We start from the raw sequence: 27,560 nt of genomic DNA on the forward strand, positions 1-27,560 counted from the left end.
GCCTTTGTAATTTGTCTGATGACTGCAGAGTGCAGACAGGAACTCTATAAAAAGGAATGGCAGATAACTACCAGAAAGTTTCCATTTTTTTTTTTGTGCCAGACTATTATTAGTGAGACATCTATGGGTTTTCTGTGGGGATGAGTGTTGTAGGCTGTGGAATTATAGGTATATATTCACGCGGACTGAAATTTCTGTTCCCATGATGAAAGCTCTAGATCATGATATTTTCTTTGAATGGCATTTAGTAATTGGAACATAATCAAATAACACACTATTTATGGATAACAATTACTATGGTTTATTTTATGGTTTATTTCACTGGGATGTTACATCAAGAATTCAAAAGTCGTTATCAAGTATTTGTGTTATATGCTTGATAATGACTTTTGAAATCTTGTTGAAACGTCGCAGTGAAATAAACCATAGTAATTGTTATGCATAAATAGTGTGTTATTTAATCTAGATCATGATATTTTGCACAAAAACAATACGCCCAAAGAGAATACTTAACCATAGTGATCAGTGGGTGTAATTAATTGATGATATAGCCTTCATCATCAGGACACAATTTTCAGTCCAATACACAAGTATTATATTATTCTAATAAAATATTTGAGGTGAATGGGTTTACGTTATGTAGATATTTTCTTTATTTGGATTAATACAAAGATTGATGAAGCAATACACAGCAATATATATATATGTACACACACCAGGGATGCTGTTTCAAAATGTTTGCATGTCCGCCATGTTTAGTTGGGGTTAACCAGAGGCCAGAATTAGATCGCCAGAAGTGGTCAATATATTGGGGAATTTCGGATTTAATTCAACAGATCTTGATATCCAATTGGGTATATTCCTGATTGGACTTTTGTCAGCTCACATATATGGGCGAAACAGCATCCCTGATACAAACTTTAATGTTAAATATGACCACAGTCGGTCAGGTCTAAACATTAAGGCCATCTGTAGATTTCTTCAAGGTCATGAGATGTAAATAGGGTTAGGGCATGTGATTGTTGAGGTTGCAGGTTAGGGTAAGGGTTAAGTATGTTTACGCCTTGTGACCTTGATGAAATCTGCAGGTGGCCTTAATATTTAGACCTAAGCAACCAGGGTCTTTGTTTACAATATTTTATGTAGTTTAAGGATTTAGCAAATGGTAATATTGACTACCCCAATACCTTGACAAAAACTTGAGTAAAATGGATATATTATTATGGGTACATGCCAGGACAGGTCAAAACTGCCCAAACTACTGGTTCTTAGACAGCTTCAAACCACCCAAGATATGTGAATAGCTCTCCATATTATACGACTGTTTCCCCATTTCTTGGGGTTGTCATAGCTGTTCACATGACTCTGGTGATTTGGAGTGGTCTATGGAGACCTGGTTAGGGCTGTTTGGGGCAATCCAAGTGCTAAAGGATTTATAAAGTTCGACAATTCATATTGGGATACAGAAATTTCTCTATTCTAGCAAACGAAACAGCTTTTAATCACAAAAGAAAATCAAATATGCACCCCACAAAAAATCCCAAAATTTTCCATGAGTTGTCCAATTTACCAGGGCTCCACAACCCACCGAGTTTCTATGCCTAGAATAAAATGATTTGGTCATTTCAAATCAAGGGGTCTTCGACACTATCTGCAACGGGGAATTCTGCAATCTGCCATATTGAATAAGAACAATGATGTGGTAGGTGTTTAAAATGTCTAGAAATGACAGTAATAAATTAGCCACTTGTTAAAATTGGGGGAAAGCAGGAACCCTAACACTAAATGGTCTATAAATGAAGAACAATTTTTATATTTATAGATGCATTATGTAAGATTTAGATAAAGAGCTGGCCCCAAGTTCACAAACCATTCTCAGACTTTAGTTAAGAATTTACTTAAAATTGTTCGCCTTATTTTAACTAAAATATAGCCCTTTGTAAAACTTTTGTTTTAATGCATCAAATACATCAATAAGAAACTGTGTTCAAATTTTTGTGTTTCTAGAACAAAGATATTTCTCATAAACAGTGATACTTATGTCTGAGAATGCTTTGTGAATTCGGGGCCTGATCGTTCTTGCTATAATAGTTCAAAAAGAGATAATGTAACATGAATATATTGAAAATTTCATTCAAATTACTTTATTCTGAGCGAAGTTATGAGTGGTTGAAGATGTAGCTTGTTCATTATCGTAGCAAACATACATGACAACTGATTGTTCATTTTATCGTTAAATTTCGCCAAAATTTAACTCTCGGTCATCTGATTGTTTAGAGAGTTTATTATAGACTTGCCATGTTAAACATGCATTATGCAAGAGCAAAATCTGCTTATTACAAGTCTTTCTTTAGGCCTGAAATGTTTTCTAAATTATCAATTAGACATTAATTAACTTATCCAGACCATAATAAATTCTCGATGTCAAGGCTAGACTTCGATGTTGGCTGGATTAGATTCCTATATGCCATTGATAATTAAATCAAAAAAAGTGGATAATCGAGACTATGCTGTTTATATTAATGATTTTTGTAATGATGGCCGAGACTGTGCAAAAATTTCACCCGCTTCTTTCTCGGCTCATATTGAAATTTTCAGCAAATTACCTTTACACTATCTAGTTTTTAACTATTATAGCGAGAACTGCCATCTCTTTATCATATCTCCCATAAAGTATCTTTAATAAATATCTCAATTGGAAAATTTAGCTCGCACATAATGCATCCATAATGTAACATGTTGAAGTAGATCCACAATGAATCAGAAATATTTGTTAGAAATGAAATGGGGTTTAACGTCCTACTGTTCTGCTATGGGCTAATGACGGATATTAGATAGAATGGCATCCAAATGGCGTTTAACATTCTACACTGAATGGGCTGGAAGTTATATTTCTCCCCTATAAAATGCAGTAGTCACATTTAATCTTCACAAATTCCAATTGTCTGCGAAGTTCCTTGCCTTTTCAAGCTTCAAGTCACACACAAAAAAAAAAATAACAAAAGAAATAATATTTATAATTTAAACAATATATTTTCAGTGCCAATCATATTTTTCTTTCATAAATAAAACAAAGGAAATGATACAAAATGCCCACAAATTACCTAACATCTGCTTATAGGAGAAGTCTCGTATATATTTCAGCCAATAAAACTCAGGGTGAAAGATCCTTGCTAACGTGTAATTATCTGACAGTCTCCCGATAAATACAAATTTTTCAGTTTGCATGTGGGGTTGCCGAAGGCCATTTACATTTTTCAGACAATATTCAATTCAATAAGGAGTGTGTGACATTCTTAAATTAGGAATTATGAGCTCGGACTGATACAAGTGTGCATGCTCTTCTTAATCACTTTACAGTGTTGAATTCTTCACCGAATCTTAATAAATTTTCATGAATAGTTAGTATTAGGCTCTTGAACTATTTGAACTATAAATGTCAGATCTTGATAAAGGATCAGTGGGATTAATCTCAATATATTTGCATAGTCAAATCATGTATAAAATTGATAAAAATATTGTTACAGTGGTAAAACCTCTGTAAATCTGTTAAAGATGCATTATGTAAGATTTAGATACAGAGCTGACTGTTTTTACTATTGTAGTTCAAAATAGATAATGATATATGAATATATTGAAAATTTCAGTCAAATTACTTTATTCTGAGCGAAGTTATGAGTGTTCAAAGATTTGATAAGATAGTCTTGGTTGACAGACAAGGTCTTGATTATCCATTTTAACATTAATTAAATGGTACAGGGTTCTTATTCATTAAAGGCTCAATACCACTCTTGTTGTAACTGAATAATATGTCCCAATCTTTATTCTGGTCAACAAATTGTACTATTTTACAATATTTCAATTAATTGATGATACAAATTTCATCTTAACACACCTAATATAAAAAATTGGAAAAATTCAACTAAATGATTTGAAAAGACTGACGTAAAGCTTTTCAAATGTGACTTGGATTTAAAAATATTTTTGAACCCTTTGGACAAGTAAAATAGGATTTAATGGATAATTTACACAATAGGTAGGACACTAACACATCTAGTAGTACTTAGGATAAGGCTATTTTTTATTTTCTGGAGCTGTCAAGCCAGCAAGAGTGTTATTGTCCCTTTAAATATCTAAGCCATGCTATTATCTAGAGAGTTGAGGCTTGCCATGAAAACAAATGTATAAATTATAATTTATATAAAAGAACTGCAATAGGCAGATGTAGCTCTAACATAATGCATCTTTAAATTTTATCAAACCACTAATTTCTGCCAGTAATAATAACCCCCATTTTATATAATCACACCTGTTCAAAGATGAAATATTTTATCATTTTTTTTTTCTCCATTTTTCTTTTTTTGTATTTTTCAAAACGTTTCACCATCCCCAGTAAGCTAATATCAAATCTAACTTGTGACAATTGAATAAAGGACCATGCTACATGCAAGGGAAGAAGGTTATGTACATGTCAAAATGGCAATATAGTTGCGGAATAAAACAGAATAGTAAATCATATCATGCTTCAGTATCAACATTTTGCGGCATATAATCGTGACCCCATGGTTGACCTAAGCTTATAAATATTTTTACAGATTAATGAAGCATCAGAATTTTAACACAGCGTGGAAGGTTGAGTCAACGAACTTATAACAAGTACCCTGATTGATGCAATAAGTGAGCTTTACATCAGTTGATTTCTGTAGTAGAACAAAGATGGCTAATGCGGTCAAGGTGTCATGTTACATCATGTATTATTGCAGGTTTCAACGAGTTGCATTGATTTGTAACAAGAGCTGTGATTGGTTGGATAATTGCACTTCACATCATTCACAAGCCTAGCCCACACAGTTCACTTCTGTAGAATAACAAAATCAACTAACAGACAAATGTTTTAATAAGCATTTCACTCAGATTTTCTACTGAAGTTAGCAGCACAAATCCTGACTCCCTCTTGTGGCTTGAACTTGTAGTGGTTTCTCACAATCCTAATAAATTACGTACAATGTAGCAATGACGATCTCAAATATTTAGATCACTTTAGATTGATATTGGACTGTTTCATTTGTAACATTTCTAACTTATTGAATAAGAAACAAGACCAATTGTCTGGGATTATTAGACCTACTAGCCCCAAGGCCTTATTTGCGAAAACTAAAATACCTTAAGCGTTCAGCTTTTTCATTGGCCAAGAGCTCAATTTGTCCTAAAAATTTCATCTCTAAGCCAATGTAAAGGCAGGATACTATTAATATATTTTAGTTAAGGTTTGTGTGAATATGATGATGACAGGGTACTTCGAATAACAATTTTCCCAAACGGCTATTTTTAAATGAATATTTGAATTTTCTGACATGCAAATTGACTGATTGGTACATCTCTTGGTAGATATCATCTGGCGGATAAAGTAGCCCAACTGAGAAACCTGGAAATGTTTCGCTGAGAATATAATATATTTACCAGTGACAAACTTGTCATTCATATCTATAACCTATCTATAACAAGCCTGTAACCACGACGATAGCTCACTCATTGCTTTATTGTACATTTCCTTTCACTAGACAGAAGTGAAAATACTGATATATATATATAAGGTATATATATATATATATATTGATAGATATATATTTATGTATAATGTAAATAAAGATACATTTTGTTTAAATCCATGACATATTACATAAGGGAGGAGAAAAAAAAAAGCTATATATATTAATATATTACACAAAATTCAAAAGTAAAACCTACAACAAATAATTCCATTGTCATAGAATAATTAAAATAATCGATAAATTTCGTGAAAATCCGAAGTATATTGTCACACACATTTAAGAAGCTATAGTACATGATCAATGTACAGTTATAACCATTAGGAACACATCTTCTAGCATACATCCATACATAATAACATTTGTCACTCATTTATAAAGATGAAATCCTGGTTCATTTTTACACCTCACTTATCTCCCTTTGAAAACAGGGGGAGACAACCAACTGCTTACAGGATAACACTGTATAACTCTTGTCGCTTCGCGAGGTAGATGAAAAATAATCTTGATGAATTGCAGCAGCAATGAAAATAATTGCTACACATGATAATTAATTTTTATTCATTTTTTTTTGGTTATTTTTATCATTTTTTCATTTTCAGATATGCTACATCCATTTTAAAAGTAATTATTTTCCAATTCAAAATCAAACTTTGACTCCATATATATATCGTTATTGTTTGCACAAACGCTAGTGTGCAGAGTTTGTTTGTTTATTAATATATATATATATTATATGAAAGAAACAACGCAAGTTTATTGTACCTTTGGAGGAATAAAATATTTCAAAATTTTATGTCCCCTCTCTAAGTTGATGGTTTTGAACTCTATATAGTTTGTTATTTTTTCTATGTATAAGAAATCTTTTGTTGTTTATAAACTCTAATCATCAAGATTTATCTGAATCTATCCTTTTTTGTGTTGTACCAACATGGCGGGTTGGCTTAATCATTTTCATACGCGCTGCTTGTCGGCCATCTTCTTTATGGTCAAATTCACATTTATGTTGTTCGGGTAATCTATGTAACGAACAGAATATTAATCCTGAAATTAGAAGATAAAAATGACAAAATTAGCATCTATTAGAAGATAAAAATGACAAAATTAGCATCTATCTGTTTATCAATCGGTATTCCTTGATAAATTCAGGTGTTTGAATTTACAGACATCATGAGAGCAGAAAGTTTATCCCAGAAAGGAGAGTTTATATCCCCTGAGATTTTCGAGAGGATGACAGTCATGTGATGGGAAAATCATGAAACACTTTATAAGGGTGAAGTAGTTGGGTAGGGGTCTTTAGCAGTTGGAGGAAAATGGAGGACCCGGAGAAAATCCATGCGGTTGGACAGAGGACCCTACTCCTTTTCAAACACAACCAGGAAATGGAAACCACAACAGTTGACTCAATGACAGACTTTATGTATGATACAGCGCGCACATGCTAACCATTGAGCCATGGGCTAATGGAAGACCGGCATCACCACAGTGTACTACGAGTGAAATTTTACAACCGCCTATTCTTATACCGAATTCCAACTGCCAAGGGATCTTTTACGGACACACCAATGTGTACACAGGACCTTGGTTTTTCTATCCCATATGAAAAACTAGACAGCTGTCCTTGTCAGGCCCTCCATCCTGCACCAATGACAAGGGGAGCCCACGCCGGAAAATCCCAATGAACTTTCTCAGCCAAATCCGTCAGTGAATCCGCGACCATTAGATTAGCAAGCCAGCATCTTACTCATTTAGCCACCGTGGCTCTGCCGAATGCAGTTTCCTGAAAGGTGAAATAAAATGGAATTTAACGTCCTGCATTTTTACACTAATTCAGCTAATTAAGAATATACATACCACATCTGCATCGACCAATTTCTCTCTGAGCAAGTTCTAGTTTACAGCTACACATATAACATCGCTTTTTATTTTTCTGAACAATTCTAGTAGCCTCTTCATCCAATACACTACAGTCCCTAAAACATACTAACACTTAAAGCACCGTGTGATATAAAGATACATGTCGCACTTCAATATACAGGGAGAGAGAGGAAATGGGGTTTAACGTCCACTTGACAGACTAGGTCATTTCGAGACTAACATATGGTTCAATTCTATTTCAATAAAAGGGGTCTTTAGCAGTCTGAGGAAACCAGAGAACCCGAGAAAACCCATGAGGTTGGACAGACAACCCTACTCCTTGTCATGTACATGCACTAACCATTCGGCCATCGAAGCCCCCCCCGCCCCCAAACAATCAATATAACTTGATCATGGGAAGGGAAGAGGACATTTCTTTCATAATGACACAATACTTGAGACTAACATTGATTACATGTGCCATGTGTGGAGGATAATTTTGCCTAGGCAGCCAGATTTTCGCCTATGCATCAAATTTCAATTGCCAAGGTTTCTTTTACGTGCATGCCAATGGAAGCCAAGGGAAAGGGAAGGGTATAAATAACGTCTAATCAACAATACTTTGGTAATTTTGAGACTAACATTCATTACATGTGCCATGGGAGGAGGATAATTTTGCCCAGGCAGCAATACTCTCGCCTACTTTTCATTGAATTTTAACTGCCAAGATTTCTTTTATGTCCATGGAAATATGTACACTAGTGGATCATCCCAAATGAAATGAAATTGGGTTGGAAACTTGATCATTGGATGGGAATGGAAATAATTTGATAATTTTGGGACCAACGTATGGTCATTTTCATTTCAATAGTAACAAGCGCAATGTCCCGAGGAGAATTTTTGTCCGGGCAGAGTGTCTTCACCTACTCTTCTATCAAGGTTTCTTTTACATGCCTAGGGAAGGGAAAGGAAAGGCATATTACGTCTCATCAACACAATAATTTTCAAACATATGGTCGTTTTTGTTACAATGCGAGGAGAATTTTGCCCGGACAGCAAACATTTTCTACTTTCCTTTACATGCAAGCCAGTGTGTACACTAGTTGTCCTTGTTTTTTTTGTACCATCCGAAATGAAATACAACAAAGTTAATCATCCTACTTTTCTGCACCAACTGGGCTAATGAAGACAGGCATACGTCATCCAGTGTGCCATGAAGGAAATTTTGACATACACACCAATGTGTACACAAGACTAAAGTTTTTTACACAGCAACATTTCAACAAGATCGAAGTGTGATAAACTTTAGTAATTATTATCTATAAATAGTGTTTTATTAAAAGCACTTGTTTTCTTGGAATATAATTATGGTCAATCAATATTCAAACTGTAATGGAAGAAACAAATAGAGAGAGAGAAATGGGGTTTAACATCCACTTGACACAAACTAGGTCATTTCGGGACTAACATATAGTTCAATTTTATTTCAATCATTTGCTTGTGCCTAGGGGTCTTTAGCAGTGGGAGGAAACCGGAGGAGCCAGAGAAAACCCACGAGGTTGGACAGACTGTACTCCTTGACAGGTACAACCGGGGAATTGAAACCACGGCAGTTGACTCAATGACAGACCTTATGATACAACGTGCACTCGCTAACCATTCGGTCATCTAACTCCCCCCACCCTCCAAAAAAAAACAAATACAGAACAAGATTATAAAGTGAAAAATATAGAAAAAAGAAAACCAGAGCTGGCTGACTTTTGATAGACTGTAATCGGTTCAAATGTCACGTTTTTACCTTTTAGTTCCTCGTTCTCCATCATTTTCATCTGTAAGAACAGTGGATAGGGCGCTAGCTCCAGCTACATCCCCTATAGAGACTTCTCCGTTATTTGTGGGACTATTTGATCCAACTATTTGTGTAATGTCTTTACGGGGAAGTGATTCCGACGGTTGTTCTAAAGCCGAACATAAAGCACTGTTTTTACTATCACTAGACATTATTATGGATTGATTGTCCTTAACATCTCTATTTACAGGCCGATCTTTAGCTAAAGAACTTGGAAGTTTTGTTGGATCTGCCCGGGCTCCTTGTGAATCCATAGCTGTTGCTTTCGATGAGCTGGCTTGGTTACCTTTCTGTTGTCTCATTATCTCTGCAAAAGGAAATAAACTACTACTACAAGGGATTTTCGTCCCGCTTCCACCTAGGAAACAAACATTTGTATATGGTTAATAAATGACAAGGTGAATATTTATGTACGAACTGTCAATTAACACAGGGTTATTATTAGCAAAGCTTTAGGCCACAACAATTTAGTTTCCTGTTCTACAGGAATACATATTAATTTGCTTCTTATTTCTTCGGGGAAAAAGGCTAATTTAAAAAAGAGAGAGAGAGAGAAATGGGGTTTAACGTCCACTCGACACAAACTAGGTCATTTTGAGACTAACATATGGTTTAATTTTATTTCAATAATTCGCTTGCGCGTAGGGGTCTTTAGCAGTGGGAGGAAACCGGAGGACCCGGAGAAAACCCACAATGTTGGACAGGCAACCCTACTCCTTGTCACGTACAACCGGAGATTCGAAACCACGCCAGTTGACTCAATGACAGACTTTATGATACAGCGCTCGCACGCTAACCATTCAGCCATCCAACCCCCACTAATTTAAAAACTCAAAGTACTTTGTTGCACTGTTCAAAAGCTTTAAGTTTCATATATTTCAGTTTTGGAATTTTAACAACACATCATACACAAGAATTGAGTGGGTTATTTATTGAGTAAGACCCCCCGAGGGATTAAACACTAAATTGGCTTGGCCTTAATGCTAATAAATATAATACAAGGGCTCACCTTGTATTAACACCCCTATCCCTTGTTAATTGAAAATTAACAACTTTCAATACATTTACATCTACAAGAACATGTAAATACGTAATTTACAGTTAGTGTATGGATAAATACGTAATTTACAGTTAGTGTATGAATAAATGGAAAGTAATTATCAACCGGAGGTTCAAAACAAATTGGGTGGTCCACAAAGTTGAAGAGGTCAGTGGGAATGCTTGAAAAAATGTTAGCCAAGGTTGGGAACCACCGTTAAAGAAATTAGATTCAATTATGTAGCATTTTAAAGATGCATTATAAAGGATTAGATAAAGAGCTGGTAGTTCTCATTCTAATAGTTCAAAACTAGATAATGTAAAGGCAATTTGCTAAAAATTTCAGTCAAATTGATCAACCTTGAACCAAATATTTAGCGATTGAAATTTGAGCCTAGACTCGATCATCTTTACTAAAGTTGGTACGATAAAAAACAAGTCTTGATTATCCATTTTTTTATTTAATCAGAAGCAGCAGACAGGGTTCTAATCCAGTAAATATTGCAGGCTTGCGATGCCATCAAGAGTTAATTATGGTCTGGATAAGTTAATCAATGTCTAATTAATAATTTAAATAACATTTCAGGCCTCAAGAAAGACTTTCAATTGGAAGATTTAGCTCTTGCAAAATGTATGTTTAAGTTTAATAATATTTCAAAATATTTGATTTAAAATTAAAATATCACAGATCTACATGTTTGAAAAGAATACTATGATTGGCGAAAAATCTTCTGGTAGAATAACAAAAACATTTTATATCTCTTCTGTTTCTACGCCTTTATAATAAGACTGATTGGTTAATAAAGATGGAAGACTTGTACATTCTATTTATAGTATTATTTTGCTGAGAATTAATGACAACCAACGATCAATGTTGTATTAGTAATAACCCTAATTCTCTAATACTCTAGTTCTCTATAATAATACAATACCTAGCCAAGTACTAATGTCATTTGAAGACTCATTCCAGTAAGCTATTGTAATCCTATTTGGCTCCAATTTGTATGGAACTGACAGGTTGAGTTACCAGTTGACTAAGTCAAATATTATCAAAGAGAGAGAGAGAGAGAGAGAGAAATGGGGTTTAACGTCCACTCGACACACACAAACTAATGGTAGGTATTTAGCAGTGGGAGGAAACCTATTTCATGTCAAGTACAGGCAGGGAATCGAAATGACAGACCTTATGATCCAATGTGCATGTGTTAACCATTCAACCCTCCCATCCCCCTCAACCTACAAGTTAAATTTTGCACAAAAAGAACTGGCCCCAAGTTCACAAAGCATTCCCAGGCTTAAGTTCAGAAATGTGCAGGCCAATGTTTTCTCGCTTTTTTTCGTCCCATCCGAACAACAAGGGAAAACTACACCAGACAATCATGCGGGACTTGGTTGGCCATTTGGTACTAGTAGTAATGGTGTTAAGTTTTGTGTACAGCATTCTTAACTTCAACATACTGGAGCAGAGACCAGAAGGTTCACCATTAGAACACAGCCCCAAATAAATATTATTATGGAAATATTCACTCACCTGCATCCCGTGCATTTTTTGCTTTTTCTCTATCTGCAATGTAAAATAATAAAAATAAAATATGGTTTCCAGTGCATTTGTTTATTTATCTCTATCTGCGTCGTAAAATTTTAACATAAAACATGGCTTAAAAAATACGAACACACAGAATAAGTACAGTTTATTATGAATAAAATATTACATGAAAATAACAAACAACTTGATTTATGAGTGTTTTAACAAAAAATCTTTCAATTGGCTTGACAGTAAAGCTTGGCAGTCTGTCAGATACATTTATTTCAAAATGATAAATAATATTTTAATTTAGGAGGCCACACTTTTTTTGAAATTGAGAGAAAAATGATATGGATTAAATTGATGATTTTATTTGTTTTGCAAGGAAATGTACATCAACTGGCAACTTAAAAATCTTGAATTTAATTTTTATCCTTTAACCACTGTGTAAAATGTCAAAAACCAAAACGTAAAATAGACTCTGGTGAAACAAAAAATTTATTCACAAACCACTTGCCCGATCACTAATCTGAATGAACTAACACACCCAATAATCCCAATTCAATACTTTATTCTATTCAAACTCGAATGGTCTGAGCATAATCTTTTGTACATACAGACAGATCAGCACTGATAATCCTTAATCTTTCCTTACCCAAGCTTACCCCTAAAATAGCCCTTTAAACTCCAGCCTCGAACTCTGGCATGTAGATAATGCAATCAAGATTATTGATAATATTAACAAACATGCCCCCGTGTCATGAAGCTTTTATAACAAAGCAGTTCATTGGTCTACTACACTAGACAATTACTTTGATAAATAGGATTTGATAGGGGTTAAAGGTCAGAGGTCAGAGCTTTTACCTGATACAGGTAACTCACATGGATTATTATCACCTGTGACAATCAAAATCAATTTGGTACTTGTACACACTTGTTCTAGATCATGGAAAATTTGGCCCATTATCATAATTTGCCTTCCATTGTGTATTTGACACGTCATGGTCAAACAAACACACAAGATGCCATTGTGTACATTATACAGATGTTACCTATAACCCAGTATACGTCATACAGTGTGCTATGAAGGAAATTTTGCCCAGTCGGCGGCACTACAGCCTACTCTTATTATATCGAATTCCAACAGTCAAGGGTTCTTTTACGTGCACAGACCTCGGTTTTTGTCCCATCCAAATGACTATACATTGTCCCTAGCCAGGTCCTCCCTCCTGCACCACTGACAAGGAGGAACTATGCTAGAAAATCCCCAGGAACTTTCTCAGTCAACACAGGGATCGAACATTGGAAATGAAATGAGGTTTAACGTCCTACTGTTCTGCTTTTTACCTGGGCTAATGAAGACGGACATACGCCATACAGTGTGCTATGAGGGAAATTTTGCCCGGGCAGCGGCGCTACGGCCTACTCTTTTATCGAATTCCAACTGCCAAGGGATCTTTTACGTGCACACGGGACCTTGATTTTCTGTTTCATCTGAATGACTAGACAGCTGTCCTTGTCAGGCCCTCCGTCCTGCATCACTGACAAGGGGAAACCACGCCAGAAAATCTGGATGAACTTTCTCGGCCAATGCAGGGATCAAACACCCGACCTACAGGCTAGCGAGCCAGCGTCTTACCCACTTAGCCATGTGGACCTACAGGTTAAAGAACTAACTTATCACTCACTGAATCACCGTGGCTCACACCTGACGAACAAGATATTATTATATACAGGTGTTACCTACATGTACATAACACTGCAAGTTCAATAACAATATAATTTTCAGGCTAGAGAAATTTAAATTAATGTTCTTCAGGAAGACTTGATAAAAAATTTGACTTCCATTTATTTAGGGAAAAAGTACACAGCTGCTCTTCTCAAAAGCATATTGTTCGAAATATTTATGTTTTAAAATTTTAACAAATCATCTTACAAGAGTTGAGTGGGTTGTTTATTGAACAAGACCCCCAAAAAATAAAATTAAACTGGTTTGGCCTCATACATTAAATTCTCTGTTATTATTTTTCCATCTGTTGTAGAATTTCATGTACATGTACATGTAGTATAATTAATGTTTGTAGGATTTCTTTAGAATCCGGAATGCAAATTAAAATGGGTGAAATTAATTATATACATTTAATTACGTAGATATAGGAAATCTTATTCTAATTAGTAAATAAATTTTAGTTTTAACATGTACTTTTATTCATTTATTCAAACTCAGGGCCTTGCGCAAACTGCTGTTACATGTACCTCAGGTGAAGTGGTACTACAAGTATATTAGTTTACCAGGGATTAAAAAATCCTCAAACGACAATTAGATTTTATAAATATATTTCCTTGACAGTCGTAATCCTAAATTAGGGTAAAGTATTAACAAGATGACACGCTCATCAACATCTGCTGCCCTTGAACAAGAAATCAAATTTATCTATACAGGTCACAATTCTATGGAATACAATTACTGCGTATTACTGAGCAACGTTTTGACTAGGCTTGATAATGACTAGAGAAGCCTAGTCGAAATGTCGCTCAGTAATAAGCAGTAATTGTATTCCATAGTTAATTACTAAATGCCATTGTGAAACAATTTATTAAATTTATTTATGGCAACGCAAAAAATATTTTTTGAGAAAGTTCTCATTAGCAAAAGGTACAACAATCCGGTACTATAGAAACAATACATTTTTACATAATTTTTAAATCTTACAGTTGTTCAAATCCATTAAAATCTTAGGAATCCAATGGTCTAAAGAGTTTATTATAGGCTTGTCATGTGAATAAATATCTATCTAAATAATAATTTAAATCAGATTTGAAGCCAGAAAAAAGAACTGCAATAGGTAGATTTATCTCTTACACAAAGCATCTTTAATATTAATATTTACACACATGATGAAGCCTTAAATTCGAAAATGTCAAATCACTTATGTGTGTATGACATGAGCTAAAGTACAAGCAATGCATAAGTTTGATTCGTCACGCACAGTCAAGTGAAAACAAAATCCAGCCCCTGGCAATACAGGCCCACAACACATAAGTGGCCGTTCACCCTGAATAACAACAGACTAGTCTCAATATAAGGGCACACTTGATGATTTGTTGAATAGGATTTCCATAATCAAAACAGTCCCAAGTTAAAGATAATAATAACAAGACCCAAAAAACAACCTTTATTTATTATGGTATGCACAAAGGCTTTTTATGTGCTGGTAAACAACTCTGCCATATTATTACATGTAGTAGGTATTATCAAAGATGCCTTATATAAGATTAAGATAAAAGAGCTGACCGTCCTTGCTACATGTTTAATAGTTCAAAAACAAATAATGAAAAATTTCATTCAAATTACTTTATTCTGAACGAAGTTATGAGTGTTGGAAGTAGCACGGATTGTTTTTTATCGTAGCAACAGTACTGGTACTGGACAACCAAGATTGTCTCGTTTACCCATTTTATCGTCATTGTTAATCTTGCGACGTTCTAATCCATTTAAATCTCTCTCTGTCATACGATATTCTAGGTTTGTCAATAAATGTCTAAATAATTCAGTTTATATAACATTTAAAGCCTAAAGAAAGATCTGCAATAGGCTGATTTAGCTCTTGAGTAATGTATCTTTAAATTATATCAAGTAACAATCCTATAAATTTATCAACAGCGAAAAGTGGCTTCATGAAAATGTCAACATAAGATAATAATCGAAAATTGTTTTGGTATAAGCTTTGAAAATAATGGTTCTCGAAAATTAGAAACAAATGATTCACATACTGACACTATTTTACTTTGTGTATACTAAGAAAAAAGTTCAACATGTAGTATTTAATGAGAATTAACCCTAATGATCTAGATTGCGTAGGAATACCAAATAGAGTTAAAAACACATTCTAGTTATTGTTGATACTTTGAAATCTGATATATTTAACACTCATGGTTCTCACGCACAAAATCTTGCCAAGCACATGTAACCATGCCAATATCATGCCAGCAGCTTTCTACTGACTGGCGGCAGACGCATTTTTGTTAAAAGTGAGAATTATGGGCTAGATGTACATGTACATACCTTGAAAACATTTGGAGCACAATCCGAGTGTTTTGGCAGAACTGAAAGAAAAAAAAAATAAGATAAAAATAACATTTATGATTTATTTAACAGTTGTTTTGTTGGTAAACCAGTTAACACATAAAATAATGTTAGTGTTTATTAGGGGATATTGTTGTTTATTTACATCATGCTAGGCCTCCTTGCTTGGTACGCGTACTAGAAGCCTTTGTAACTCGAGATACACACAAGTTTCAATAATCTCTGAGCGGCATTTAGCGATTGAGCACAATTTATATGGAAAACAATCACTGGTTTATACACATATACAGCACAAGGGTTCAACAAGTTTTCTATTATCATTATCAAGCACAGTGGGAGGAAACTGGTGGACCCTGAGAAAGCCCACGAGGTTGGACAGGCGACTCTACTCCGGGGATTCGAAACCATGCCAGTTGACTCAATGACAGGACTTATGATACAGCGCCATCCACCCCCCACAACACGATTGAAAAGATAATATTATTATTAATAAACTTTAAGGATCAAAGGACTTTCATGAAAATCTGTCAACGGTAAGCATCTTGCAGGGTTTTAGACTTTCTAGCTTAGTTGACAACCCATTTAATTTATCACTTTAAAATAAAATATAAGCCTACAACACAAGCTGTCAGAAATGTCAAAAATATTCAGCCATTGGAAAGACAACTTTAACTAATATAAAGCCAACAAAATGATCAACTTATTAATCATGTATTCTATAATTAGTAACCATTTTTAATGTTATATACTCCCGTAATTTATTATATCTTATCAGACAGAAACGAATATTAATCACATTGGTTGAAAGGTACATGTAGGTTGATCACGACCATCATATCCGAAGCCAAAAATGATTAATACTTTGTGCAATTTTTAACAAATAAGATTTATATAGGAAACTGTAACATGAGTCTAAAAGGAAATCAGTCTATGTCCATAATCAAGGCCAAAAAATCCCTTCGCTTTCAGCTGCATTTCAGTGTCCGGCTTATTTTAGCTGTACATCGTAATTTCATCTAGATGTTTTGGTTATGCCCAAATTTCTCACTTATGATTCAAAACTAAATGTCTCGGTTATCTCCAAATCTAGTACTTATGAACAGGTTATATATGCCTAAGCCACGTCTCAAAAGTTCTAGAAATATGGGTGTTGGTTAATACCATCAGTATGACTTATTTCACAATCGAACATTAAGTTAGCTGTTACGTAGTTCAAGAGACAGTTATAGTCTAATATAAGCTTACACTCCTACTGATCTATAATTTATAATTCACCAATAGAGGTAGATATAATTCTGTTCTTTAACTTGTCCCAGTGATAACCTAAATCTAGTCACTAACATAGCAACATGACCCAGTTATATTTAAACCTACATGACTGGTTCCTACCCTATACAACCTACACAAAGCTTTCATTATCTCAACACTCAACATACTGAAATCCACATAATATATTTATTACATGTATTTTTATTTCAATGGAAAACTGAACTAGCTAACATTTATCATTGCTTTAACTTTACATTTAATATTTGTGTCTAACACGAGATAGTTAGATACATTTATCATCAACACAATAGCGGTCACAACAAATAATGTAAATGAGAACTTTTGAACTAGGTTGGCTAAAAATTCATCCTTATAAGCACATTAAAAAAAAAAACAACAACACAATTCATCTGGAAAACATAAGATAATAATAAGACAACACTTGTCAAAACGTCGTGCTATATGTGTATAACCCAGTGATATTTTTGTTTTGTTTTTTTAAAAATTCATGTTTCAAGTTGCAGAAAACGACCCTATTTCTTAAAATCAACAACACTAAAACTGACCATTGATTGATAAAAAATCCCGACACAGATGAACAATATTTTTCTTCATCAATAGTTTTGATCTCTATACTCTACTCTCCATTAAATACATTAACGGAATCCATCTCCCTTGATTATTGTAACCTTTAACGGATCATCCCTCTTTTAAAATCTAACAAATGTCATACAGGAACTTGGACAGATAAGCCTTCTCATAATTATTGCCAGTTTTGTACTCAGAGTGTGTCATGGAGAACTTGCATAGCGACTGAAGTTATACAAAAGTAGGTATTCAGCAACCCACATATGGCTCAAGTTTAGGTCAAGTGCACACAATGCAGCATAAACAAATATGTACCAGTACCGGTTACTGCATGACATTTTATCTGGAGGCTGTGGGTTAGATTATATAATATACTGAGTGAAGGTTTATTTATTAATATTGATGTAGAATATTTGATAATTCGTGCTTTTAAACCAAGAACCATGAAATCACTGATATTTAACCCAACAAGATCATCACTGACAAAGCTTAATCAATTAATAATCTATTGTATTGTTGATATTCAGAGGATTATTTGCTGATGACGTATAAATCCCCTCCACCCCACCCCCAAAATATGAATGTGTTATAGACCAGGAATCAAATATGACGGCATCAAAGTCATATCAAAAATCAAAGTCTGTTAATCGATGCACAATGGTACAGGAACAGGCATGCCAAGTTTCAGCCAATTGTTCTTGAACTAGAGGATTTTTAAGTATTTTCAAAGAGCGTCGCTTAAGTGAGTAGTGCTTGCGGCCAATTTCAGAATCCAAAACTCCTTATAGATACATGCCTTGGCTTGAAATAATATATCTCCTTACAGTATTTTTAAATACATGTATTTCTTACTTACAAAACTATTCGCAATAAACAGTACTTTTTAGTTTAATATTGATTACTCTTCAAATTAAATGAGTTGGCTTTATTTCTATTTCTCCGCATTTTAACCTTCTTCAACAATGTCATATCATTCTTTTTACAAATTTCTGTAACCTTACTTTTTAAAATTTCATTTTGATTAATTCCACACCAAGACACCTGCAGCCATTAAAGCAAAAATGAAATTCAACACACTTTCTACCATAGAGCTCACTTTATGGGCTGTATACAGTGCAAGCTAGATACTGCCATAAGAGTGGTTTTATGCTCTACTAGAATGTCAATCATTAACAGGGGCCGTCTCAAAACATCACTTCAATAGAGAATCCTATAGCAACAAGGACATTTTATGACTTTGACAATCTAAACATTCTCAGATAAGCCAAACAAATGAAAAGGAAGTTGAATGATTTGTATTTTGGGTTAACAAAACTTAGAAATGAGATCTGGGCATGTCGAAGCTGTAAAGTATAAGAACAATGAGAAGATGAGAATTTATTTCTTAGTTCACACACACCATCATCACATTGTGTAACAACAGGAAAATATTATTCCACCCACACCCAGTGGAGAACAAAGAAAAATGATTCTTACTAAACCTACACAAGGCTCTTCTTTCATTATTTTAATTGTGTCTGTATACATTTACAGTGAACTCAACATGATAAATACATAATACCAGTACATGTATTGAATGATATCTAACTTGATCTGCTATTAAAATATCCATTTTCATATGTCACATACGAACTATCAGTAATAATCGAACCACATCAAAACACGGAACAATATACCGGAACAATATACCGGTAATAGCGTATAAAAATATGCATGTTTTTTCAGTATTCACCTATTTCTTTTATTATATAATACCCATATACATTTTTTTTTATTTACGAGACAGGTCATACATTTTGGAGGCTGAAGACGTTGTTTGTCCGAAATAACCGATATAAACACAACTCTACTTAGCTGAACATACTGATAATAGAAATTTGAAATTTGTTACGTAAAATTGAGAAGAAAAACCAGAGAAACAAAATTGTAATCTAATTAGATAAGAATCTCCTGATCAAAGTATAGGCCTACATGTACATCTACTCACCAGACACAATCCATGATTATTTGATTTATATCTATATAAATGATATCAGACACAAAATGACTTATATATACCAACAGGTAACATGACATCAGGACTATCACAATATTTATAAATAAGTATGGTATATATATATACACACCCCTCATAGATGACAAGCCAAACCCTCAGTTTTATAATCTAAGAATTTTCTAGATTATTCTAGCGTAACTGACAAATAATAGCCAATACAGGTATACTATGACGACAGCCTGTGGTAGACTTTTATGTCATGTACAATGTATACAAGTAAAAATAGGTAGGCAATGAGACATACCCAAACATAATACGGTAATAAATCTATATTTAAATAAAGGCAATATTCCTAGAATAAACCTACGTCAGCTCTACACGTACTGTAGGATATAAAATGGACTAAAATGAAACGTCATAATAATGGCAAAAATATGTCATGATGAAGTAAGCGCGTGACTATATTACTATTTAGGACACCATTTCCCTCCAGACAATAGACATTTTCTTTTTTCTCTCTATATTACAAACTATTCTTGTCTTTTTATGACGAAGATATGCAAATAAAGATGAATCAATTGTTAATTGATAATTTATAATATTCTCAAATTAAATAACTTGGACTGGACATTGCAAGTGCAGACCAAGGAATGTTAAGATGAGATGGCACATTTTTAGCCTTTGCCCTCTTAGACAATCGTAACTTGCTGGAAACAATATGAGAGGCTCTCCCTGTCCCATACTCCTCGCAATGTTTCGTTTCATTAGAGCTAATCCCAGAGAGGGATTTCTCTGGCCATTGCTTCAGGAATATGTTCCTGTCCTGGATGCACCCTTGAGTTAAATTATCACCATTCATTCTCTTTTCTCTTGATCGCAAAATGTAACTCGTATTCTTGAACATAAATTCACCTGGGGCTGGAACCCAGAAGGCCAAGACAGGGTTTTGAATGAGAAATGAAACAGCTAGCCTCTCCATTTAGTTGATTAAGATCAACAACCTAATAAATTCAAATTCTTCAGTTACTATCAATGGGGAACTATCAATATAGCCGACTTTTTCTTAGAATAAACACTGCATTCCAATTACACCCCAATCCACATACATATTTGTACGTATACCCAATCTGATTAAAACACAGATCCTATTTCGTTTCGTTTTTTAATAGTTCAAAATTTTGTTTTACTTGTCTTTACTACACTAGGATCTGGAAGAGTTATCATTGACATGTTCAGGATGATGTGAGGGATTAGCCAATGAAACAGTCTGTTACGGCCAGCTTTTGGCGTGAGCTGAACGGAACTGTGGGTAATCCAATAGAAACATCAATGTTGACTGGTTAATGAAATATCAGACATCATAGGGTCAAAAGCCGTTTGTATGACCTCTGACACGACCCTTCATAACAACTAAGCCATCGAAAGTATAAAAACAAAACGAAATATAGATCTGTATTTTAATCAGATTGATGAACATCGGTACACAGGCTTTTGATTTATTCTACGAATCTACATTGCACACAACACTTGCATTTAAAATGCAATTTAAACCTACACCGGTGCCACAGTGCATCATCTCAAATAATGGATGATCAAAATCAAAGATGTTTTGGGGGTTTTTTTATTTAAGGCAGGTTTGGGAGGTCATCTCCATATGGAAAATTCATCCATCGGGAATTCTATATTCTGCTATTCTGGGTTAGGGTTCCCAAACCACAACCCTTGAGATATATCTAACTCTAATTCCGTATGTTTGAATTTAAGCCTCTTCAACCAGCCTGAAAATGGACTCTTCCCAGAATAAAGCTGTTTGCAAGCAAATTCCTGACCAATAATTAAATCTGATTCATTATGCAGTTTAATCTAATTGGCCTGCCATATTCATTTAATTTACAACTGATAAAAGTTAAATTGATTATGAACACGTATCGTTGACTATGTCTTAATAACATGTAATAGAATACCTTGATAAAGATCAAAGACTCTGTCACACAAGTGACACAGCATAAAAAATCCAGTGTATTTTTTATCTTCTTCAAAATGTCAAAGATCCATGGTACACTGTACATGTGATAGTTATACACTATATTACATGTATATATATGTACCAGTATCTAACTGTGTTAAGATTGGAGCCACTGAGTATATGGTCCTGGGCCCATACAGTATTAACTAAAGATAAAATCCAAATTTTAGTAGATACTTCAATTTTGATTGGCTAAGCACTAAAATTAATCTTATTAAATTACTAAAATTTGGATTTTATTTTAGTTAAAATTTCGTAAAACAGGCCCCTGGGTTTGATCTCGATGTTGGCAAAGAAAGTTCCTCCAGATCTTGCTGTCTGGTGTGCCTGTGCTTCATGACAGAGGGCCTGGGAAGGCAACAAAAAGTGTCTAGTTGCTCGGTTATGTTCATTGGCATGGACAATTAGAATTTGATGAATGAAGAGTAGAATGAACAATGAAATGATTGAGTGCAATTCACAGACATTTGATAATATTTTGGGATTTATTTATGACCAGGTTCCCAGATTTCACAAAGCATTCTCAGACTTTTAAAGTTAAGAATTTACTCAACTTTCAATCAGTCTGAGAATGCTATGTGAACTCAGTGCCAGGTATTTTTTTTTTTCAAATTTCAGGTCAGCAATTAAAAGCTGACCTGTAACCGATTCTGTTTCATTCTATGTGAGTTTACTTTATAAGCGACTGCTCTCCTCAAATACATGTATAAAGACCGACACACAAATCAAAGCCCATATTCTGGTTAACTCAGCCTGCTGTGAGTGTGACACTGTCCCAACTTTCGCATTCTTATATCTTACATCCTAAATAAAACAAGCCAACAGAGAGGCCGACGTCCCTCGCTAAATTGAAAGATAGGTTGTCAGGCAACGAAACATGCACCCACAGCAAGAGTTGTCGCATATTTATTCTTTTGTAGGTAATGGGAGGCATTTACAAGACAATTTCATACAGATCAGAGTATAATTTTCATTGTTTGAGGGTTCACAGGGTTCTACAACTGAAACAAGGGCCTTAACTCTGGAAGTAATTTACAGAAATTGTTGAAATTCGATAGGCTTTTTTTGTTTTACTAATTTAAACAACGCATATAAACTTCATACAGATTGGATGATAACTTTTGCTGTTTGAGCATTCACAAGGTTCAATAAAGTAAAATACATGTACTCATAACTCTAGAAGTAATTAACAGAAATTGCTCAAATTCAACAAGCTTTTTCGTTTCACTAATTTAAATGATGCATATCATTTCCGTACAGATCGGATGCTAACTGTTGTCGTTCCAGTGTTCACAATGTACAACAAAGTGAAACAAGGGTCATCTCATCTGTGCCAAAGAAATTAACGGAAATTATTGAAATTCAAAAGGATTCTTCATCTCACTAATGTTAACAACATATACCAATTTCAAAACAATCAGATGATAAGTGTACCGGTAGTCTGTAGTGTTCACATGAAATTGTGGTCAACGTACGTATGGACCGACAGCAATATACAACCACCTTTCCATGTGGGCGTATAAAACGTAGTATTCATCCTTAGTCAAGGTATTGATGTAATGATATGCCAAGCTTCACCATTCTCACTCAATTAGAATCAAAGTTGTTAAGCTCCAAAGCTCGACCCATCAAATCACGCTTCATTAACCATTGTCATGGTAAGGTTGTACTGATCTCTGAGTTTATGTAATGCAGCTATACATGAACATAAGTTTCAACACTCACACACAATTAGAATCAAAGTTACCAAGCTCAAAAGTCTCGACCAATTAAATTGCTTATAGCTCTGCTTACCCTGAGCAGATAATGCTCATTACTGAACTTGATATAATGAATCTATACCCCAAGTTTCACCCCTCTAACTCAATTGGAATCAAATTGATCATGTCCCAAAACATCAACGCTTTCTGCGTTCAATATTGAACTTAGTCAAGGTACTGATGTACCGGTAATGAAACTATAGGAAAGGTATTGATGTAATGTCAATGATATATATCCAGTTTTATTCTATCTCATTCGATTACATGTATAATCAAAGTTGTTGAGCTACAAAGTCTCGACCAATCAAATTGTTTATTACTCTACTCAACCCGAGCCAAAAATGCTCATTATTGAACATAGTCAAGGTATTGATGTAATGAAACCATAAACCAAGTTTCATCATTCTAGTCTGACTTAATTAGAAGCAAAGTTATCGTGTCCCAAAGCATTGACCAATCAAATTGTGTATCTCTGCTTAGCCTAATAGAAAATGCTCATTATCGAACTAAATCAAGGTACCCAGTATTCAACTAATAAACACCTACATATACACCAAGTTTGAAAATTCTAGCTCAATTAGAAGCAGTTATTGTGTCCCAAAAAGTGTGACAGAGAGATTGAACAATAATAGTCCCCTGCTATCTTCGAAAGGCGGAGGACAAAAAGTCAATTTGTTCTGCCAAATATGTAACAAAGTTGATTGATCACATTAAGGTACATAAATCCATGTCGTAAAACCTTGATATTGTGTAGATCTGATAGGTAGAACAAAATATATTGTTATTGCCAACCATTTTAATCATTCATGTACTGTACCCATACTGTAAAATAAAGTTTTATCGCCCTCTAATCATTTCAAGGTAATAAAATTTAATGATGCATCTCTGGAATTGTTATTAATGTGCTGGTATGACATTATTTCATCCATTTTCGTCTTATTACTGCATATCATTTGCTATCATTACAAGTCTGTATAACGTACATGTAGGTGTTAGAATATGTGACACTATACAGTATTCAATTTCAAAACTTTTTATTTAAATGTCAAATACCAATAGTTTCATATAATTCTAACATTAAAATTGAGAGTCAACTTTTTAGATTGGTATATGGTATTGTTGCTGAAATTCTTCTTGTTAAGTTGCTAACCCAAGTTGGAAAGAGAGAGAGAAATGGGGTTTAAAGTCCACTCGACACAACCAGGTCATTTCGGGACCAACACATGGTTCAATTTTATTTCAATAATTCGCTTGCTCGTAGGGGTCTTTAGCAGTGGGAGGAAACCGGATTGGAAAGAGGGAGAACTGCTCTATCATTAAGTGCAGGAGAACCACATCACACACAACAGTCAAACAGAAAACATGGATAAGGTGCATCACGTATATTAAACACGCACACACACATTGTGAGCTACTAATAATATAGGTACTATCATGTCGTGGGCTGATCTTAAGTGTCCACTCTGTTGTACATGTCTAATTTTGGGTCAAAGTTAGGCTTCACTTTCAAAAATGAAAACAATGAAAATCATGTAAAGGGGAGCTTTTCTAAATACATGTATGTAATTGTGTTATTATAGAGTACTGATACATTATAATTAGTTGTCAAAAGAACTCTCAATGATTGAACATGTAAGAAAACAATCTAGATTTATTCAATCTGTAAATGTGACGCAATCCATCACCAAAGTTGCTGTTAGATATTTTGACTTTCTACTCGATCAACAAAAATGTGAACTCTAATATTAACATAAAAATATTAACAATATTGAGGCAATGTAATTGAAAAATCTAAAATCATTAAACTCAAGTAAGGTTTTACAATGTAATTCTGAAACATGTAGAAGTAGAGGGAACCAGCTGTCCTTTTTCAGACACCCACCTTGTAAAGCACATGATCTGTACTGGATTGGCCTATACTACAAATTTTTAAAAACTACCTGGTAGAGTGTGTAACAAATCTAATTTATATAATATCTCAGAAAATAAACTGTTAAAAATCTTCCATATTTTCTACAATGTACTTTAAGACAGGAAGTTCATTTAGTCTGTTAACACAAGATTAAACATACAGGTCGAATAAAATCCATACTTTGTTGCCATGAAATTTTGTTTTTAACAAGTTAATAATTCAACTTCCTTCATTTTTTTTAAAGATCTCATTTTTCTTGTAATCTAACCAAAATCTTAATTTTCTATCCAAATATGTAAGACAAGAGACACTACTTGACCAATGAATCAGATTTTTTAAGTTTTGAGAGTACTCAAAGCAACCATGTTTTACAGATCAATTCAGAAAATGTGAAATGCTAAACAGAACAGCAAAGCTGTTATTTTTTATTTTTTTTTTTTATTTTTAAGGACATCTGGTCTTTCCTGTAATGTAAGATTGAATTGAAATCTTTGTTTATGACCAAGTTCTGAATACAGCAGTGACATAGTTTATTTGTTTTCATTGTTACTGAAAACTCTTTACATAAACATAAAGAAAATTACCCAGTTCATTCTTTTCTGTAGCTAATCCAATGTAAGGCTAAATTAGTGCATGTAAATTGTACATAGATGATTTGTTCGCGAGACAATGAGAGAAAAATACACATCGACATTCACAGTAGTTGTCTGCCAGATACTGGTATTTTGAGTACACATTATTTGAGACCATGTTCGATAAATCAATGCTCTTTATTCACCACTCCTACCATACTGAATCATGAATTAGGTCCACGGGCCTACCTAACTCAATACCTGTCAAATCAATACAACAGTATATCTCGACCAACAGATGCCAAACATTAGCTCAAGTTATTTCCAGAACTTCTTTAAACTTCTCACATCTTTTCCAAATATGTTTTGATTTTTTTTGGTTTTTTTAATGGAAAGTAACCATAAATCTTTAAGATTTAAAAAAAAGGAAAACAACTCGCTTTCCTTGAAACGACCCCTCCACATCTCAATCAATAAGCTTGTTAGTTTGCCAGGCCTTTTCCAACACTGGGGAAGTTACAAGCTAACGTTTTCAAAGGTACCTCATGTCATATCCAATCACAATAAATCGTACAAATTGATCTGTGTAAATTCATCAAATGACTCCGCAATAATATACTCCACAAAATAAACAAAGAATGGGCATAACCAAGTGGTTTTCCTCATAAATTTACTGGTTGCGACCAGAAACCTCATTTATTATCAGATTGAATAAGTCGATCTCGCGACTAAGGAAGTTACCTTTTCGTGTGTTAAATGAGGTCAAAATACAGTGAGTTTTACTTTGAAAAGGAAGAGATTAATGGGAAAATATATACATATAAGATGGATTTGTAGAAATCTCTATCAGATGTTGAATAGCCACAGCACGCCTAGTATGTTACGCACCAATAAGCCACTCAACTAATACGGCCATTATTGCTACGTCAATCCTTCCCCACCGTCAACCTTGGTAAACACGCTTAGTCATACAAGATAACGGTTTCTTCGTTTTCAATATTCTCTAAATTTGTATATATGGTTAGAAAATTTGTTTAATTATCAAAAAAACATCAAATAAAAGAGACCCACCCAAATAGATAACCCCTAGCAACAACACAAAGTCAACCGAGTTTCTCGTTTCACCACGCACAAATGAAACGACAAAGCAACCATTTTAGAAATGGGCAGGTCCTAACTCGGTCAATCTTTCGTCTACTTTTCGACGCCTAAAAGATCAAAAATAAAGTAATTCTTACCCCCAAAAACCACACGGACAGCGTGGCGGTTGACTACTGTTAGATTCTTCCATCGGCGAAGCCACAAACGCCTAAAATTGGCAATTTTGAGGCAGCTGGACTACTATTGCGAAGGAATGACACTCGATCCAGCTGGTTTATTTTGCATCTGAAATCGAGGCTTTGATTGTGATGATATATCCGGGTCGAAGGTCGTAGGTCACGCAAGGCGAATTATGACATCATAATCGGGATTTCCTAAAGGCTTTAATCTAAAGATAAAAGGGGAAATTATTTATAGAACTTAGCTAAGAA

The 27,560-nt window shown here is 34.3% G+C and overlaps 1 protein-coding gene across 2 annotated transcripts; it reads right to left on the minus strand.

The window, feature by feature from the left end:
• Positions 1-625: 625 nt before the first annotated feature.
• Positions 626-27,432, minus strand: LOC126821955 (AN1-type zinc finger protein 3). Of its 2 annotated transcripts, none has more exons than XM_050550630.2 (6): positions 27,267-27,432; positions 15,885-15,925; positions 11,825-11,857; positions 9,205-9,613; positions 7,404-7,522; positions 626-6,593 (listed from the first exon to the last, which is right to left on the minus strand). In XM_050550630.2, the coding sequence occupies exons 1-6, from the start codon at positions 27,317-27,319 to the stop codon at positions 6,439-6,441; spliced, it is 810 nt and encodes a 269-aa protein (XP_050406587.1). In that variant the 5' UTR covers positions 27,320-27,432; the 3' UTR covers positions 626-6,438. The 2 variants fall into 2 exon arrangements, with proteins under 2 accessions (XP_050406587.1, XP_050406588.1); XM_050550631.2 differs by having other exon boundaries at positions 9,205-9,562; positions 27,267-27,431.
• Between the last annotated feature and the right edge of the window lie 128 nt (positions 27,433-27,560).

The sequence above is a fragment of the Patella vulgata genome, chromosome 5, assembly GCF_932274485.2.
Source record: "Patella vulgata chromosome 5, xgPatVulg1.2, whole genome shotgun sequence".
NCBI lineage: Eukaryota > Metazoa > Mollusca > Gastropoda > Patellidae > Patella > Patella vulgata.

Excerpts from the sequence above, each read along its gene's own strand:
- LOC126821955 (XM_050550630.2), bottom strand. The coding sequence starts at position 27,319 with ATGGAAGAATCTAACAGTAGTCAACCGCCACGCTGTCCGTGTGGTTTT. Across the intron at positions 9,614-11,824 it reads AAAAAATGCACGGGATGCAG|GTGGAAGCGGGACGAAAATC; the intron begins GTGAGTGAATAT and ends TTTGTTTCCTAG. Across the intron at positions 6,594-7,403 it reads AATTGGTCGATGCAGATGTG|GATTAATATTCTGTTCGTTA; the intron begins GTATGTATATTC and ends TTCTAATTTCAG.